We start from the raw sequence: 15,049 nt of genomic DNA, 5'->3' as shown, positions 1-15,049 counted from the left end.
TCATATGCAAAGACACACTCCATAAATTATATGTAACACAAACCGTGGTGTCATATCTAAATGTCTCCCCCATGCGAACAGACAGTGTCAGCTAACTATTTGATTGATGGGGTTGCGAGGTCTGCATACTGAGATCATTTCTGCAGGATAAAAGTTTGAAAATGAAAGTTTAATAGGCTGATGCAAACGCTGTGCAGGATTTTAGCTGATTGGTAAGAATGAGTCCCTGAATTTCTATTTCTCCAGAATAATGGGAAATGAAAAGACAGAGGGAACAGCTGTGATTAGTGTCCTTGCGTAACAGTCTAGAGAAGATACGTTTTATGGAAGTGGTGTGTAAAGCGGGGAGATTGATAGTGATCCTATCCAGATGGATCCAAATGAATGTGGCAGTGGATTTGCCATCTCTACAGTCCTGCTTCTTCACGTGGTGAGAGCAGAGGAGGGAGAGACGGTGTGTGTTTGTGTTAAGGAGACCGTGACAGACCGCAGTGTGCTAACTTAATTCTAAGATGTAAAGTACTGCAGCCTTGCATAGGTCATAGAGAAGCAGAGACGAAACCAAAGAGGTCAAAGTGAATTCACCAGGGAGAGAGGATGAGCGAGACCGAGACACACACACACAGAAGGCGGAGAGAGAGAGAGAGAGATAGAACCCAGCTGGTGACTTTGGCGTCTTCCTAAATTATAATGTACACCCAATTTACTCTCATTTGCTGTGAAATTAGCTGGGAAATTTGTTTAGATCTTTTCCCCAGAGAAAATGAGAAGGAGGGGGCTGCTGGAGTGTGAGGGTTGGAAGGCAGTGGAGAATTACACAAATATATAGGGTGGGTAAAAAATTATGATACCAGTACAATTTCCAGTATCCTCAAAGTGATACCAACACCAATAGAGTACTTCATTTGATAACTTATTTTTTGTCTAACTTCATTCGATACCCATCACACTGCTCTCTAACTGGAATCTATGCACGGGGGAAAAGCCAACGTCTGATCATTTCAGTTTGTCCCAGTGAGGATATCCTAACCTGCTCTGTACATCAGGGAACAGGCGAAGCAACGTATCACTCGTTTGAAAAAAATGATCGCCCCTTTCTGTCTTTCTGTCAGCAAGTCAGCAGGGACAATGAGAGACTAATTAATTAACAAGGTTGAAACTGGAACCTTTTACATGATGCACAGCACCCAAGTTTTGAAGAAAAACAGGGAGCTGTTGGGAGTTATGAGCAATTACGTAAATTGTCCTGCAATTATATAGAAACAAGGCTGACTAAAGAAAATTACGTTAATTAAGAATGAATGACGCTGAACTTACTAATCTGCAGAGGGAGAAATAGGAGGTGTGCTTTTTGCCCCCTATCCACCTGAATTTGCTGGCAAGCTGCATGTTAGAAAGCAGTGGAAGTGTTCCTGAAATAATCCTTCTGCATTTTATGCATTTATTATCATCAGATACCACAGGTGTGTAGTGTAGCCATACTTTTGAACGTTTTGGTGGCATCTCAGCATACTGAACGTCCAACTTATCAAGTATACCACACTCGACTTCACCATTCCACAGACTGTATGGGTTGTAGCTGCTGTGGTAGCTGGTGAATCACACGAGGCATTAAATCGAAGAACGCTTGTGGTGACAGGCTCAGAGAAAAAACTTTCAACATAAAACAGGGTTAAGGTTAGGTGAGGTAAGGTCTTTTTTCTTTACCTGAGTCCAAAAAGGATCAAACACGGGGATCATTTGAGGAGAAGTTTTGATGCTACTTACTAGGTTATTTCAGTTAAACTTTACAGGTATCAAGTAGAGGTGCACAGAGATGCTGTTATTCGTATCTGTGTCGTTCAACCAATAGATGTATCTGTATCTGTATTTGTATTTGGACAGAAGACCAGAAGTGGGTTTGCTTTATACTGAGCATCACTTTAAATCAGTCAAATATTGTATTTTCTAACCTCATATTCAGTGGTAATACAATTGTTGTGCCTCAAGCATCAAGCTGATTTAATATTGGCACGTAATGAATTATGAAATGCATTTCTACATCTTCATACTGTATTTTTCATTTGTCTCCCTCTCTCTTTATTTTTAACTAAACTAAATGTTATGAGTCCCACCATCTTCCTTTTAAGTGGAGGACACTGAAAAATCAGGAACGGAAAAACGTTTTTTTTTTTTTTTGCAGTGGAAATAGAAACTAAACAGTAAAGATATACAAGTACATCAAAATGATTTTGGGAATCTTGGCGCACTGAATCAGTGATTGATTAGGGCAGATGCAACCATTTTTAACTGTGTCAAAGTAATAATGGAGCTGACTATTCCTGAATAATAATGAGCAACTTCAGAAAGAAATGTCTTTCTATCTTTGTACTATTTGTGTTTTCTTGAATCATTTGGATATTTGGTATTTGGATTTGGGTGCATCCCTAGTATCAATACCAGCCCTGACCAGTACACTCACTGTAACCTATAAAGAAATTCTAGAGTGGAAACACACGTGATCCTAATCTGAAGCGTTTCTCTTTGCAAAACATCAATACACAGTGTACTTAATAGATTACCTTTACATTTGAAAGGGCCATAATGCAGTCACTGCTACTGTCAGGTTGACAGCGGGACTGAGGAAAGGTCTGCTGGTCATTTAAAGGTTGGTTTACATTTAAAATCCAGAGAGGCTTAGCGCAGAGAAAGAACACTGCAGGTGGACATAATGCTGTGTCAGGCGTTTGGGCTCGAGCCAGCTGTTCTCTTTATTCTCCCCCCTCCTTCTATCGCTCCTGTTCTCCCTCCCTCCCTCTCTCTTACTGTTTGTGTGTGTGCGTGTGTGTGTGTGTGTGTGTGTGTGTGTGTGTGTGCACCTGCATGTATGTGCTCATGCAACCTACAGAATGCATGCACTTCTGATTACCCCAGAGGCTATTGCTCCCTATTAACCTTACCCTCCTTACTCAGAGTTCTCCTCTGGCTCATAAACTTCGTGCAGTAAGACTTTGAGAGATGGGGGCTGCCAAAATATACCACCCTTGTTGAACTTTAACCCCTAACTACTGACATGGAACCTATCCAAGAGGCTTTTTAGCCTTCTGTTAGTGCATATGGAGGAGTTTCTGCCAGGCCCATACTTCCACTACAGCTAAACAATACTTTTGTGGGTCTCGAGACAGAACGTATGTGATAGAACCTATCTAATCAGATCTTAATGATTTTGTACCAGAAGGAAATTAACTAATGACATGCTATAAAAATGTCAGAATTAGGCCAATTAAGATTCTCATTCTCTAGTCTGATCTATTGAAATTCGCTCAGTACCTGATTGTCTGCTGCATCTGCAGCCGGTCGGGATCCGAGGCAGAGAAGGTCGTCAGGCTGGTGCCAGCAGGGACACCCTCCTCGAAGCGGATGTGTTTGGGGTTTGTGGGGAAGTACGGGGGTTCGTTGATGTCCTGCACAGATATGGTGACCCCGGCTGTGGACTGGAGTGAGGACTGGATACCGCTGGCAAGGTGGGCCTGGTTGGACACCACCACCGTCAGCATGAAGGCACGGTTCATCTCGAAGTCTACCGGCTGAAGAAAGGAAGGACGTTCACAACAGTGTATGAGAGGAGAAAGTTCAACTGAATTTTTAAGTAGTTCACACATTATAAAACACAGTCATTCTCTTAAGTGAACAGTGAAAGAGAGTTTGTAGATAATGAAATCCAGCATGAGGAATTATATTAAAGCCACTTTCATATATACATATATTGATGTTGGAGCCCTCTGTGGACAACAGTGGTTGCGTTTCCATGATAATAACAACAAAATATAATGTCAAAAACAAAACTGTCTAAATGAAGAACTCCTCTTGCTTCTTTTTAACTGGTGAACATACTATACCACTCATTGTAAGATGTAAACACAGACTTGTTACATCTGATATCAAGGAGACTCTGATCCTGTGGCTGGCATTAAGAAGAACTGCATAGAAATATCTGCTCCTCTTGCTGATGGTCTCATTTTCTTATGTACAGGTCAAATAGAGGCATTAAAGTATTGATTAAGTATTAAACTGAGACTGTTTCATGACCGATTAAAACCTCCTTGTAGTACGTTTAAGCACCCTGTATATTTTGGTTTGGAATATTAATGATTAATAATTAAATGATTAATTGCCATTAAGAATTTATCTGATTAGAAAAGTAATGTATGTTTTGTTTGGTTTTCTCACAAAATGGTTTGTGCTTTATAAATGAATGTTTCTCGAATACTAATGTGGTGCTAGAATTGTTTAAATGAGACTTAAACTGAGAAAAAGAAGTTTGTTTTGTATCATATTACACTTACCACTAAGTTAAATCCTAAGAACATCACAGAAGTGAATAACAGCCCCTGAACCATAAACCATATTTATATGGTGTTTATTGCAGTGTTATCTTTGTTCAGGACTGGTTTTATTATGTTCTCCTAGATATATAATACTCTCTTGCTTTTTTCAGTTGAAATAATAGGCCAGTTATCATTATTACATAAAAAAGAAGACTTACAGGCAAGGGAAATAGAATATAAAGCCTTTTCCTATCTTGTGTGGTCCGTCATTATTACTTTTATAAGTAGTATTATTATCATTATTACTTTTTATGAGCAAGCCATGTCAAGCATAGCGAGTGTACTATAAATATTATGCTGATTATAGTGTTAAAAGCCCTGTCAACATTTCTCTTTCTGCCGGTGGCTGGGGAGTATGTGTTGAACATCAACGCTGTTGATGATAAAGGACATGATAAATGAACAGATGTCGTGTCAAGTGGTCCCCTGATGAATTGGACCCATATTCTCGCTAAACAACTAACCAACACACACACACGCGCACACACAATCAGAGGCAGCAGGGCTTATACTATTCATAGGGTGCTGTCATGGCTCTGCCTTTTGAGTGAGTGTAGGGGTGTGTGTGTCTGTGTGTGTGTGTATGTGTGTACTCTACAGGGGGTTTTACTGGCTGAGCCTAAACCAGAGTGACAGTTCTGTGCTCTCCTAATGAAGACTACACGATCAGGTTCAAATGACAACAACAACAAGCAAGGAAATAAAAAAAGAGAACAAATATGCTGCTTGTAGGTGCTGCTGGCACATTTCTAAATAGGCGGATGATGATTGCCGCCACAAGGCTTGTCTGCGGTGTTTGATGCTGATGTTAATGATTTTGAACACATCTGTATGTTGCATTGCCTGAGTGTTTGGAGTGGACGTGTGGCGGCACAGCCCTGATATAAAAAAGCATTCTTAATCAGGCAGCTTGGTTGACAAGGGCACCGGAGTGGAGTGTTTGTGTGTGTTAGCTGGTGTTGCAGCGCATGTATGTGTGCGTGCACGTAGATATGAGTAAATGTAAGCACATGGGTGTGTATTCGTGTGTGACCCCAGGGTGCACTGGGAGCCTATTTGCAGGGAAACCACGCTCAAGGCTCTTTGATCTGCAGCCAGTGGTATTCAGAGCACAGGGAGGTCTGGAGTATAGCTGTAGGCTAACTAAAACACACACATACGTGCACTCAGACACACACACCCTGAGGGAAGCCAGAGGGGTGAGAGGTCAATAACACGGCTTCCATCCTTTGCCCATGAGCCATCACATCTTACATCTCCTCTGTATCGCTTCACTCGTTCCACTGTTTCCCTTTTACTTAATTTGTTCCGCCGGACTCCAACTTCCCACCCCCTCCTCGTCTTCTCACCTCTGCCATCCCCCCCCTTCACCCCCCACCTTGCTCTCTGTGATCTATACTCTACGGTGTGTCTCAATCTCAAAAATCTGTCTTCGCCTCGCTTCTCTCCTACTCTCCACTTCCACTGTCATCTTCTGTGTTTATCATAAGCCGTGATTTACATATCTTAATGACTCATTCGAACACAGCGGCTCTGTTTGTGTGTTTTTATGCGTGCTTGTTTGTCTACTGGCTCCATTACCGTGCGGCAAAATGAGAACGCGTCTCATAAACTCCCCAGAGAGGAGTGTAAATGTGTGACATGTTCTGGTTAAGACCTCAGCCCTTGTTTACAGAGGGGCCCAAGTCCCATGTGGGAGCTTGCTGCATATACCTGGGTGTCGATGTGATTCGACGTGGTAAAAATAGGAACATCATAGTATCGCCTTCTCATGGCTTCTTGGCTTCATCGGAGCGAGCTGAAGCCCCTCTGTTTACTTGTTGAGACAGTCTATTTCTCGTTCGTTCCCCGGGGGTGTCCTGTCTCTTATTTTATGATTTCCTGATAACCTCCCATGGGTCTCTGCGGAAGCTTACGGCTACCCGGCTGCCTGCTGAATTTTACATCAGGGAGTGAATGGAATGGATTATAAAAGGCAGTCATCTAGAGATAATGAAGAGAAGCAAAATGCCAATGCTCATTGCTCAGGGTGCTGTGGGAATTACACGGAGATGTTATTGCTATTTTTTAAACATTATTGTAGGATATGAGATGTGATTTGCAGGAGAGAAGAAAACCTCTGGGTCCTCGGGGTCACGCAAATAAACAAGTTGTTTCTACAAAACACATGTGACATGGTGAGCACATTTACAATGAGACGCTCATGGATGAACACAGGAATATGAATGCTAAAGGTCATTCAACAGGAAACACATCTACACACTTTACACACACACACACACGCATAATAGAAGCTGAATGTCATGGATTGGGCCTCATAAAAAAGCCATTTCAGAACAAATGTTCTCTTATTTTTGTTCATTTCCAAAATTTGTTCTTATTTTATTTGAAGCCATTAGAGAAAGAGAAAATATTAGATCATTCTTCCTAAAAACAAAAATCCTCACAGTCCACCAATTGTTTGTGTAACACAACCAAAACACAAATAATAAAATATGTAACTATTATTATATTTAAGTTAAAACTGTTAACAGTTAATGGCATCATATTTCATAAGTCTTCCCACATCTATGAGCTGCTTCACATGTTTGCTGCTTTTGCATCATCTTATGTTCAATAGTTCAGAGGTCTTAGACTGTTGGTCGGACTAAACGAGTAATTTGAAGACATCTTTGGAGCCAATAAACTGATATAATGTGATAGAAAGTTATCAGACAAGTCAAAAATATAACTTAATTTAATAAATAATACTGTTTGTTAAATATTTTAAATAAAAGCATAAAAAGAAGTATAAAGCTTTTCTTTCAAGCTCTGATCAGTCGTTAAAGAAAGGCAAAAAGCTTTTAATTTCTTTTCATTTACCACCAAACATTTCATTAAAAAGTCATAATAAAACTACATTTATTGAACTCTGAGACTTATTTTTAATGCCTTTACTCGCTCATTTCAGTTATGGTCCATCCCTCTGCTGACTTTAGCATTTATAGGATCACGATATGTCGATTTCACTCCTGTTAAAGTTCTTCCTCTTACAGCCTTTTTTGGTGGTATCTTTAATTCTTGGGCCAGTGCGAGAGTGTTTGCACATGGCGTAATACCTGTCCTATGGTATTTAGGGTGTGTTGCCTATGCAAATAAATAACAATTAATCACGCACTCAAATTTATGATCAACTGGGATTCATCATTCAGCACACCTGGGTGTGAACTTTTGGTGCGTCTAGAGTTGACTTGCCTTACTTTCTCACTTACCAGAAAATTAATAGAATGTAAGCCCCTTGTTTTTTGTGTAGTCCATGTCCTGTAGTTTCCCCCTAATGGGTTAAAAACCCCCTGGACAGCCGCCGTTTGAGAGGTTATACACTAACATAGCAGGTTGTTACAAGACATGGCTTTGTTGTTGCTGTCATTTACCACAGCAGCCAGAACATTATGAGTGTATAAAAAACATTGCCTTTGTAATTGAGAAATCAATACCTAATTTGCTACAGTGGTCTCACAAGCCATTGTGTTTAAGTCTGCGTGTGAGTGTATGAGCTGTTTCTGAAGGGCGCAGTGGCGTCCAATCTCTCAGTTGGACATAAAGGGGCATATGAAAGGCAAAGACCCCAGCCTGTCCCCATTTAACTCTGTGGTCTATTATTGTTGCTTGTGCTTAAATCCAGAGGGGATCCAACAGTCAGCACAGAAAAAGAGATGAAACTCTTTCTTCCACACTGACCTCTATAACAGTGGTTCCTAACCTTTTTCCTTAAGGAACACCTTTTGTTTCTTTTAGTAAATTGACAGCCACTGTCTAAGTGCCGTATTTTCTGGCTATGTCATATTATATTTGATGTATAACTGTAACAGTACAGAGCAACTAGCACAGAGCAACACAAATATTTTTCAAGTTTATATCTTAGATCATCATCTAAACTTTAAAAATAGCAATTTCATTTAGTTTTCCTCACAGAAATGAGTGAAATGCTGAGATATAGGCCTAATTCAAGAAGGCCCCAGGTCACAGGAGGCTTGTGAGGGAATCAGTGCTCTACATGTCCAGAAGCTGACAGATTGATTATTACCTTCACTACGGTAACCATGCCATCGTTGCTGACAGGGTCGGTGCGGATGGTGAAATGTCCAGAAGGGTCTCCACTGATGATCCTGTAGATGGCGTTCCAGTTTGGCGAGTGTGGTTGGTCAGCATCTATCACTGTCAGATTGGCCACCACAACATCCACGCGGTTCTCTGGGACCTCACCAGAAAACTGCAGAAAGACCAGTAAAATGTTACCTTGTGATCCAGTACTTTAAAATACTTTAATATGAGTGATGGAAAGATTTCATTTTAATGTGAAACAACACTGCATCAAATCAAATCAAATGGTTAAGATTGTCAGAGTGATATGATGTAATATGTAAGAAGTGATCTGCCACACTGGTAGTCCAGCTGTCCTACTGCAGAAGTAGACACTGAAGTGGATCAAGTTAAACAGAGGAAGCTGTCCCTGTGCTCTTGTTTCACCCACAGCCTGGAAACAGTTTAATCAGAAACAATCAAGTCTACAGTACAGTTTTTTTTTTTACAATAGCTTACGCACTAGAGTAAAAATAACACAGTTAGTGAAACCTGACACTCAAGAAGCAAAACCTCAGCCCAGATCTATGCAATTATAATCACATTCTCAGCCTCACATTTTTTTTGCAAAACACCACAAACAGTGTTTTTCAAATCATTAAACACACTTCACAATGTGTGCTCATGTCGGAAGGTCCAAATCATCTGCTGAGGTTGGGCTGAGCTCTTCTGTCCAGCCTCTGTCATTGTCAACCCACAGTTTACAACATGGTCAACCAATGTTGCTTTATCCTCCATTTGTGTCGAAGACCGGTACACTCACCTGTCGCCTTTTTATAGTTCTCATGTCTGATTGGTGAGTTTACAATAAAGCACCTGAGTATCTGTACACCTGACAGTCATGTTTGAATTGTGTGGTATTTTGAAAGGCTGCGCTTTGAAAGGGCAAAGAAGTGAAGTGTACTGAGTGCTTAGTGATTTGAAAAACACAGTGTTTAATGTTTTGCAAAAAAGTGTGATGCTGAGAATGTGCTTATAGTTGTGCAGATCTGGGCAGAGGTTTTGCTTCTTGAGTGTGTCGGGTTTCACTAACTGTGTGATATTTTTAATTTTTACTGTGCAAGTAATTGTAAAAAATGTAATATACTATATTCTATTTAGAATATGTTCTGATTTTCAATTCAAAAGGCAACAAAATGCAACCTTGGGAAATGCATGAATGCAATGACCAATTTTATCTTGGGGAGGGAAATAGCTATTTGGATCATACTGTAGCATTTAGCACAGTAATTTGGTCAATATATTCATGCATTCTACTCCAACAGTATCTCTACAAAAAGATAATCAGAAAAGTTAAAATGTTAAAAGTGTTTTAGATTGAGCTTAGTCGCATGTCACTGGATCAGTAGAGTTTTTAGAAATTAGCCTTGTTTTTAAAATCGTGCTTAAGCAATCATAAAAAAAACTGTAAACATAGAAAATACTGTAAACACAGAGAGTAACCTGCGTTATGGTATCTCTATTTTGACTGGGATTCATTGAACCATTTGAGTGTGGCAGTTTCAACAAAAAGCCACTGAGTGCCTATCTCCTCTTTCCATTTTTCTTTATAGAGCTAGTCCTCCTTTCAGGTTTTCAGGTAGAGTAAGTTTAATGATCTTGCTTTTACCACAGCTGAGTAGTAAACAAGCAGTAAAGACAGTTGCACACCAGTAAGCACGTGCACACAGGGGCATTGTTCCAGTTTCAATGTTTTCTGCTTTTTTCTGCATTCCAAGTGCCCATCTTTGATGAGCAATAATATTTCACTCCTTTGAAAGCTGGAGTGACAAAGGAGGAAAGACTGGCTGAGCAGAAAGGAGCCAGCAGTGGGGAGGGTTAAAACAGCTGTTTGAGTGTATACGAGTGGCTTTTAGTTGTCCCCGTGCTGTACAAACACATGTGCTTTGTCCTGATAAGCCTGATGAGGAGTGAGCCGCTGTCTGTCATGTGTCTGTTATGGTGGGGATTGATCAAAGCCGTACAGGCTCAGGGGATAAAGCCCACAAAGACGAACCAACAACAGCAACGGCTGCACCGCTACCCTGAAAAAAAGACACAAGTTGACTGCAGCCCCACCTCCGCGAGCAACCAGTCAGTTCTTAACCAATCACGTGGGGTCAGAAGGTGAGCACGCTGGCGTGTCTTCAGCTCATCTTGAGGCAACAGGCATGTAGCACCATACAGTCACCATGTCACCATGAGTAACAGGCGTGGAAGAGCTACTGAGCCGCTTATGTGAGTGTAGGATATCAAAGAGCAAAGCCCCAGACCAAACACTCCAACAGACCATAATACCCTGCCTGGCAACCCTCGCATCACCCAGCAAACAGCCGACAGCAGCGGGCAGATTAGGGGGCTGCGTCAGGAGAGCTGTTCAGAGACTCAATGACATTCTTAAGACAACAGACAAGTCCGGGTGGTCCTGATGCACTGCCTGCATTGGATAAGTAGGCAGGCTGTCGTATGTTTGTGTCAGTGTGTGTGTGTGTGTGTGTGTGTGTGTGTGTGTGCATGTGTGCGCTTGAGTGGTTTATTGCTGTGGTTTGGTTCAGGGACTCCCCAATGCCAATTCAATAAAATAAAACTTCATAGATGGCTCTTGAGCTCCTGAGGGCCCTTGAGCATCTTCTTTCTCAGCACACAGTAACAAGTGAGGGCAAGAGTTAACCAGATCTGATGAAAGACTTTGAAGGGTCCACTGCCGCTCTTATTATCAATACCACAGTTTAAGATTTCTTTTCTCATTATGTCTTTATAGGATGGGGGAGCGGGAGGGGTACCCAGAGCTCGAGTAATAAAACTCTTATCTGTTTTTCCCATAGGCAATCTTACATAGCATGGCAATGTTTGAATTCCCTTCACATAAAACTCCATATCATCAGCACAATCACTTAGCAAATGAATTCCAGACAGTTCACTGCAAAAAACGGTGAGATTTACAAGACTGTGTAAATACCAACTTTAAGTGGGACAGGACGTCAACTATGAGTCCCAAATAACTTGCAGTAAGTACACTCCAATCACCGAAGCTAAATGTCATCTGTGATTTTAGATTGCAATGGTGGCGTGTTCAGAATATCCTCACACTTGGCAACCTCATAAAACCTCAGAAATAGGGATTTAGGGAGGATTTTGAAACCAAAGCAGGGCATCTGAGGGTCCTCCCCCAGAAAAAAATAAGTTTCAGAGAACTGAATTCTTGTGACTTTTAAAGAATGAAAAAAACAATGTGTAAACTGCAACAGCATTTTTTGTAATACTTCTAATTTATAGTTTTAATTCTCAGGAAAGAATTCAGAATAATTTGCCTCTCTGGTCTCAATTTGCGCTAATCCCTGACATAAACAAATATTCATTAGTTTTCTTTCATTTATATGTTCATTTTTAGCAACGGATTTTACAAAATGTATGCACCTTTCCTTTAAAATGAGAATTCTTTCCAGGACATCTGGAATTTGTTTCAGTATTTCTTCCTCATTCATTCATTGAGAAGGATGAAGGTGCCAGCAGCTCTCTTCCACCTTGCATGTGTGCCAGGAAACAACATTAGGTGTGGCTGTATTGTTGTCCAGGTAGAAACAGCGGAGTTTTACAGTCATAAGGCTTATGCACCCATCCTGTGTCAGAAGCAGGTTGTGATACCAAAAGGGAAAAAAAGGTGTGAAGGTGAAAATTTGTCATATATGGGGAGAAGTGCGAAAGATCCCTGGAGAAAACTGGGAGAGGGTAATGAAAAAAAGGGAGTCTCCCATGAAAATTGTGAATGCTGGCAGGAATGAATATGCTTGAACTCAAAGCCAGGGTTGGTAAAGTTGGAGAAATCCATTTAAGAGTCCACGCTCCACACATGCATAATAGATCAGCAGTGGCTGCATGGACAAGTTGGTGGATGAGAAGGGCCGTCACAACAAATTGGTGTTCGTGGGCATCTGCACAAAGCCTACTCATACACTCTCTGATGATGACATTTATGTCACACTGAACCCAGAAGACGAATTCAAAGTCATGGATACAGAAGCATAATACCAGCTTTAGGACGACAGGGTGGATGTATTGGTCAAACAGAACTTTCACATAGAGGACTGGAGTTTGTTTCTGATGTAAAGTCAAGTTTATTTTACCTCAGCCATCATCTAAAAATATCCTGTGATTGTCACAGGAAATGGGAAGTACGAATCAACCAAGTATACAACCAATCACATTGTGATATTTTGCATACTAATTAGATGGCATTTATGATCTCACCCTGGAACATGGCCACAACCATACCTACTGCCATTCTTGCTTGACTAGCTCGCTATAGCTTTAGCAACATATCTGCCGAGACCTGTGGAAGATTAAAGGTCATGTGCAATGGTTGCACAGACAGTGTGCTCGATAGATACCTAGATAAACAGGCAGGTAGGGCATCCAAAGAAATGGCTGGATGGGGCTTACTGCAGGCGTGCAACAGCCATTCTCTTGTTTTTTTCAGTCAGATTTATTGATTTCTGTCAGAATGAAAAGATAATTTCAAATACAACAAAATATGCTTCTGACATTACTTTCTCTAGCTTTACAACTAAGCAAACCAAAAATGATTGTGGAATGCAGCTGAAATGAACACTTTCATGGAGATAGCTTTTGTACTCTGTGAGAGCATAAGGAGATTTTCTCTTTCAATCCGAGAGGTCTTCCAAAGTCTGTTATATTCAGTTCATTTTAATGGTTGTTCTACATCTTTAAGACTCCAGCTTTTATTTCTATGAAAGAGATTTTATGTGTGGCAGCGTTGATGTCAATAATGGATTCTGAGCATTTGTGATTTGTGCATTTCAATCTCTTGGAAAAACTTTGAGGTTGTTCTCTTTCTTTCACTCTCCTAATGATTTAATAACTGGATTCTGCCTTGACTCTGACTCATTCTCTTGTTGGTTCAGGTTGTATACTGCAGTGGAGCTTTTTTGTGACTTTGAATTGTTGTATGGTTGTGGTGTTTTTAAGTGGAGGCTCAGATTTTGTCTGATCAGGTAGTTTTTCTTTCTGTGAGACCGTATCGCAGACTGCTGGACTGAAGGGAAGGAGGAGGCAGCTCCTTGATTGTGATTGGCACAGTTTGCAGTTGGCTTTCTCACAGCACTTGACAAAACACCTCTTGCCCACACCCTCATCCTTCTGTCACTATTTTGGCAGCTGGGAAAGACTAAAGGAGGCGAGGGGAGGAGAGGAGAAGTGACAGGGAACTTCATCATAGGAACTTTGTGAGGATAGTAGAGGAAAGAGGCCAAAGGAGGCACTGCAGTAAATCCTGCACAGAGATGCATGATTGTAGGTCTCTCTACACACAACAACAAAGTATCCTATAACATGTGAGATACTGTATGGGTAAAGAAACTTTTTTCATTTTATCTCATCTATCTGCATCACAGAAATAATGTAAAGCATGGATGCAGCCCTGAATTTGCACCGAAAGCCTTCACATTCGTACACATACACCACCCTTTGCCGCCTTGAAAAATAGGGCAGCCTCTGATAGGCGTGATGAAATATTAATCATCAACATTAAAGACAAATTCCCCAAACTTTATATTTCTGGGACACGTTGAAAGATCTATGGGGTTTATTGCAAACACTAAATATTTGCATAATGCCCTGCATTCTCAACAAAATGGCTTTTATGTTATCCCGCCACTAAAATGGGTGATTTATGAAGGGAGTGGGTAAAAGTGCTCCGCTCATCGTGGCTCCAAAACCTCCACTAAAGTTTATCATCAATATCCATGATCGTATTAACTTCCCTCTGTGGCGATGATGGAAATGCACTTAAACACGGTGGAATACAGTTAGAGAATATGAATCTATTACCGGCCACTATCATCAATACACCGCCATCAGCAGAGAATCTTAAATCAGAGTGGGATGCCGAGTCAGGAAAGGCCTCTGATTTACAACGGGGCATGTCTATGCTTTATCACTGCTGCTGTAGAAAATAGCTCCCGTGACCAAATAATCCTTCATTCTTCCTCCTCTCCCCATCATTCTCTCATCACTTTTTTCCCTCTCTTCATTTTTCCGTCTTGGAGTGTACGTGGTGGTCCACTCGTCAACTCCTCTCCTCTCTTTGTTCTCTTTTTGCTCACCATCTCCTTTGTGTGTAATTTTTTTTTCTTCCTCTGCCCTCTCTTTGTACATTTCCTGCTGTGTGTGATGTAGCAGCTCTCTGATGAGCTCTGTGGCTGACACATGCTTACCGCCAGCGCTAACTCATCATCATAGGGTCTTAATAGCCCCCAGGGCAAATGCTAATGCTAACTCCTCTGCTACCACCTCAAAGAGCCGAGCCTACTGTACTGCTGATACCGCCTCAGCCCCACTATCCCTGCACTTGCAGAGCTAAGCACCTTATCTACCCAACAGGCCTTTGCTCTCATCACTGCTGATAGGAAGCACACACACCGAATATTTCTGACACCTGAAGCCATACTGACGCCTAAGATTTTTCATCATAACATGATCTCCATTTGTGACCATCTTTACTTCTCTAAACAAGTGCATGTCTCTGCCACGTCAGAATAAAAAAATCATCTTGAGAATTTCAT

General features: G+C 41.1%; 1 protein-coding gene across 2 annotated transcripts in view; it reads right to left on the bottom strand.

Moving 5' to 3' along the window:
- Positions 1–15,049, bottom strand: part of LOC146324996 (cadherin-4-like) — a 311,937-nt gene that overhangs the window by 20,830 nt on the left and 276,058 nt on the right. For both annotated transcript variants that reach the window (XM_084720702.1, XM_084720701.1), the window contains 2 exons: positions 8,434–8,619; positions 3,310–3,566 (listed from right to left, as the gene is read on the bottom strand). In XM_084720702.1, the coding sequence (XP_084576828.1) occupies positions 3,310–3,566; positions 8,434–8,619 (443 nt within the window). The remainder of the gene's footprint in view (positions 1–3,309; positions 3,567–8,433; positions 8,620–15,049) is intronic.

Source organism: Lutjanus erythropterus, chromosome 6, assembly GCF_056507025.1.
Source record: "Lutjanus erythropterus isolate fLutEry1 chromosome 6, fLutEry1.hap2, whole genome shotgun sequence".
Classification (NCBI taxonomy): Eukaryota; Metazoa; Chordata; class Actinopteri; order Lutjaniformes; family Lutjanidae; genus Lutjanus; species Lutjanus erythropterus.
The sequence above is the reverse complement of the archived record's forward strand: the minus strand, read 5'-3'. Positions and strand labels throughout refer to the sequence as shown.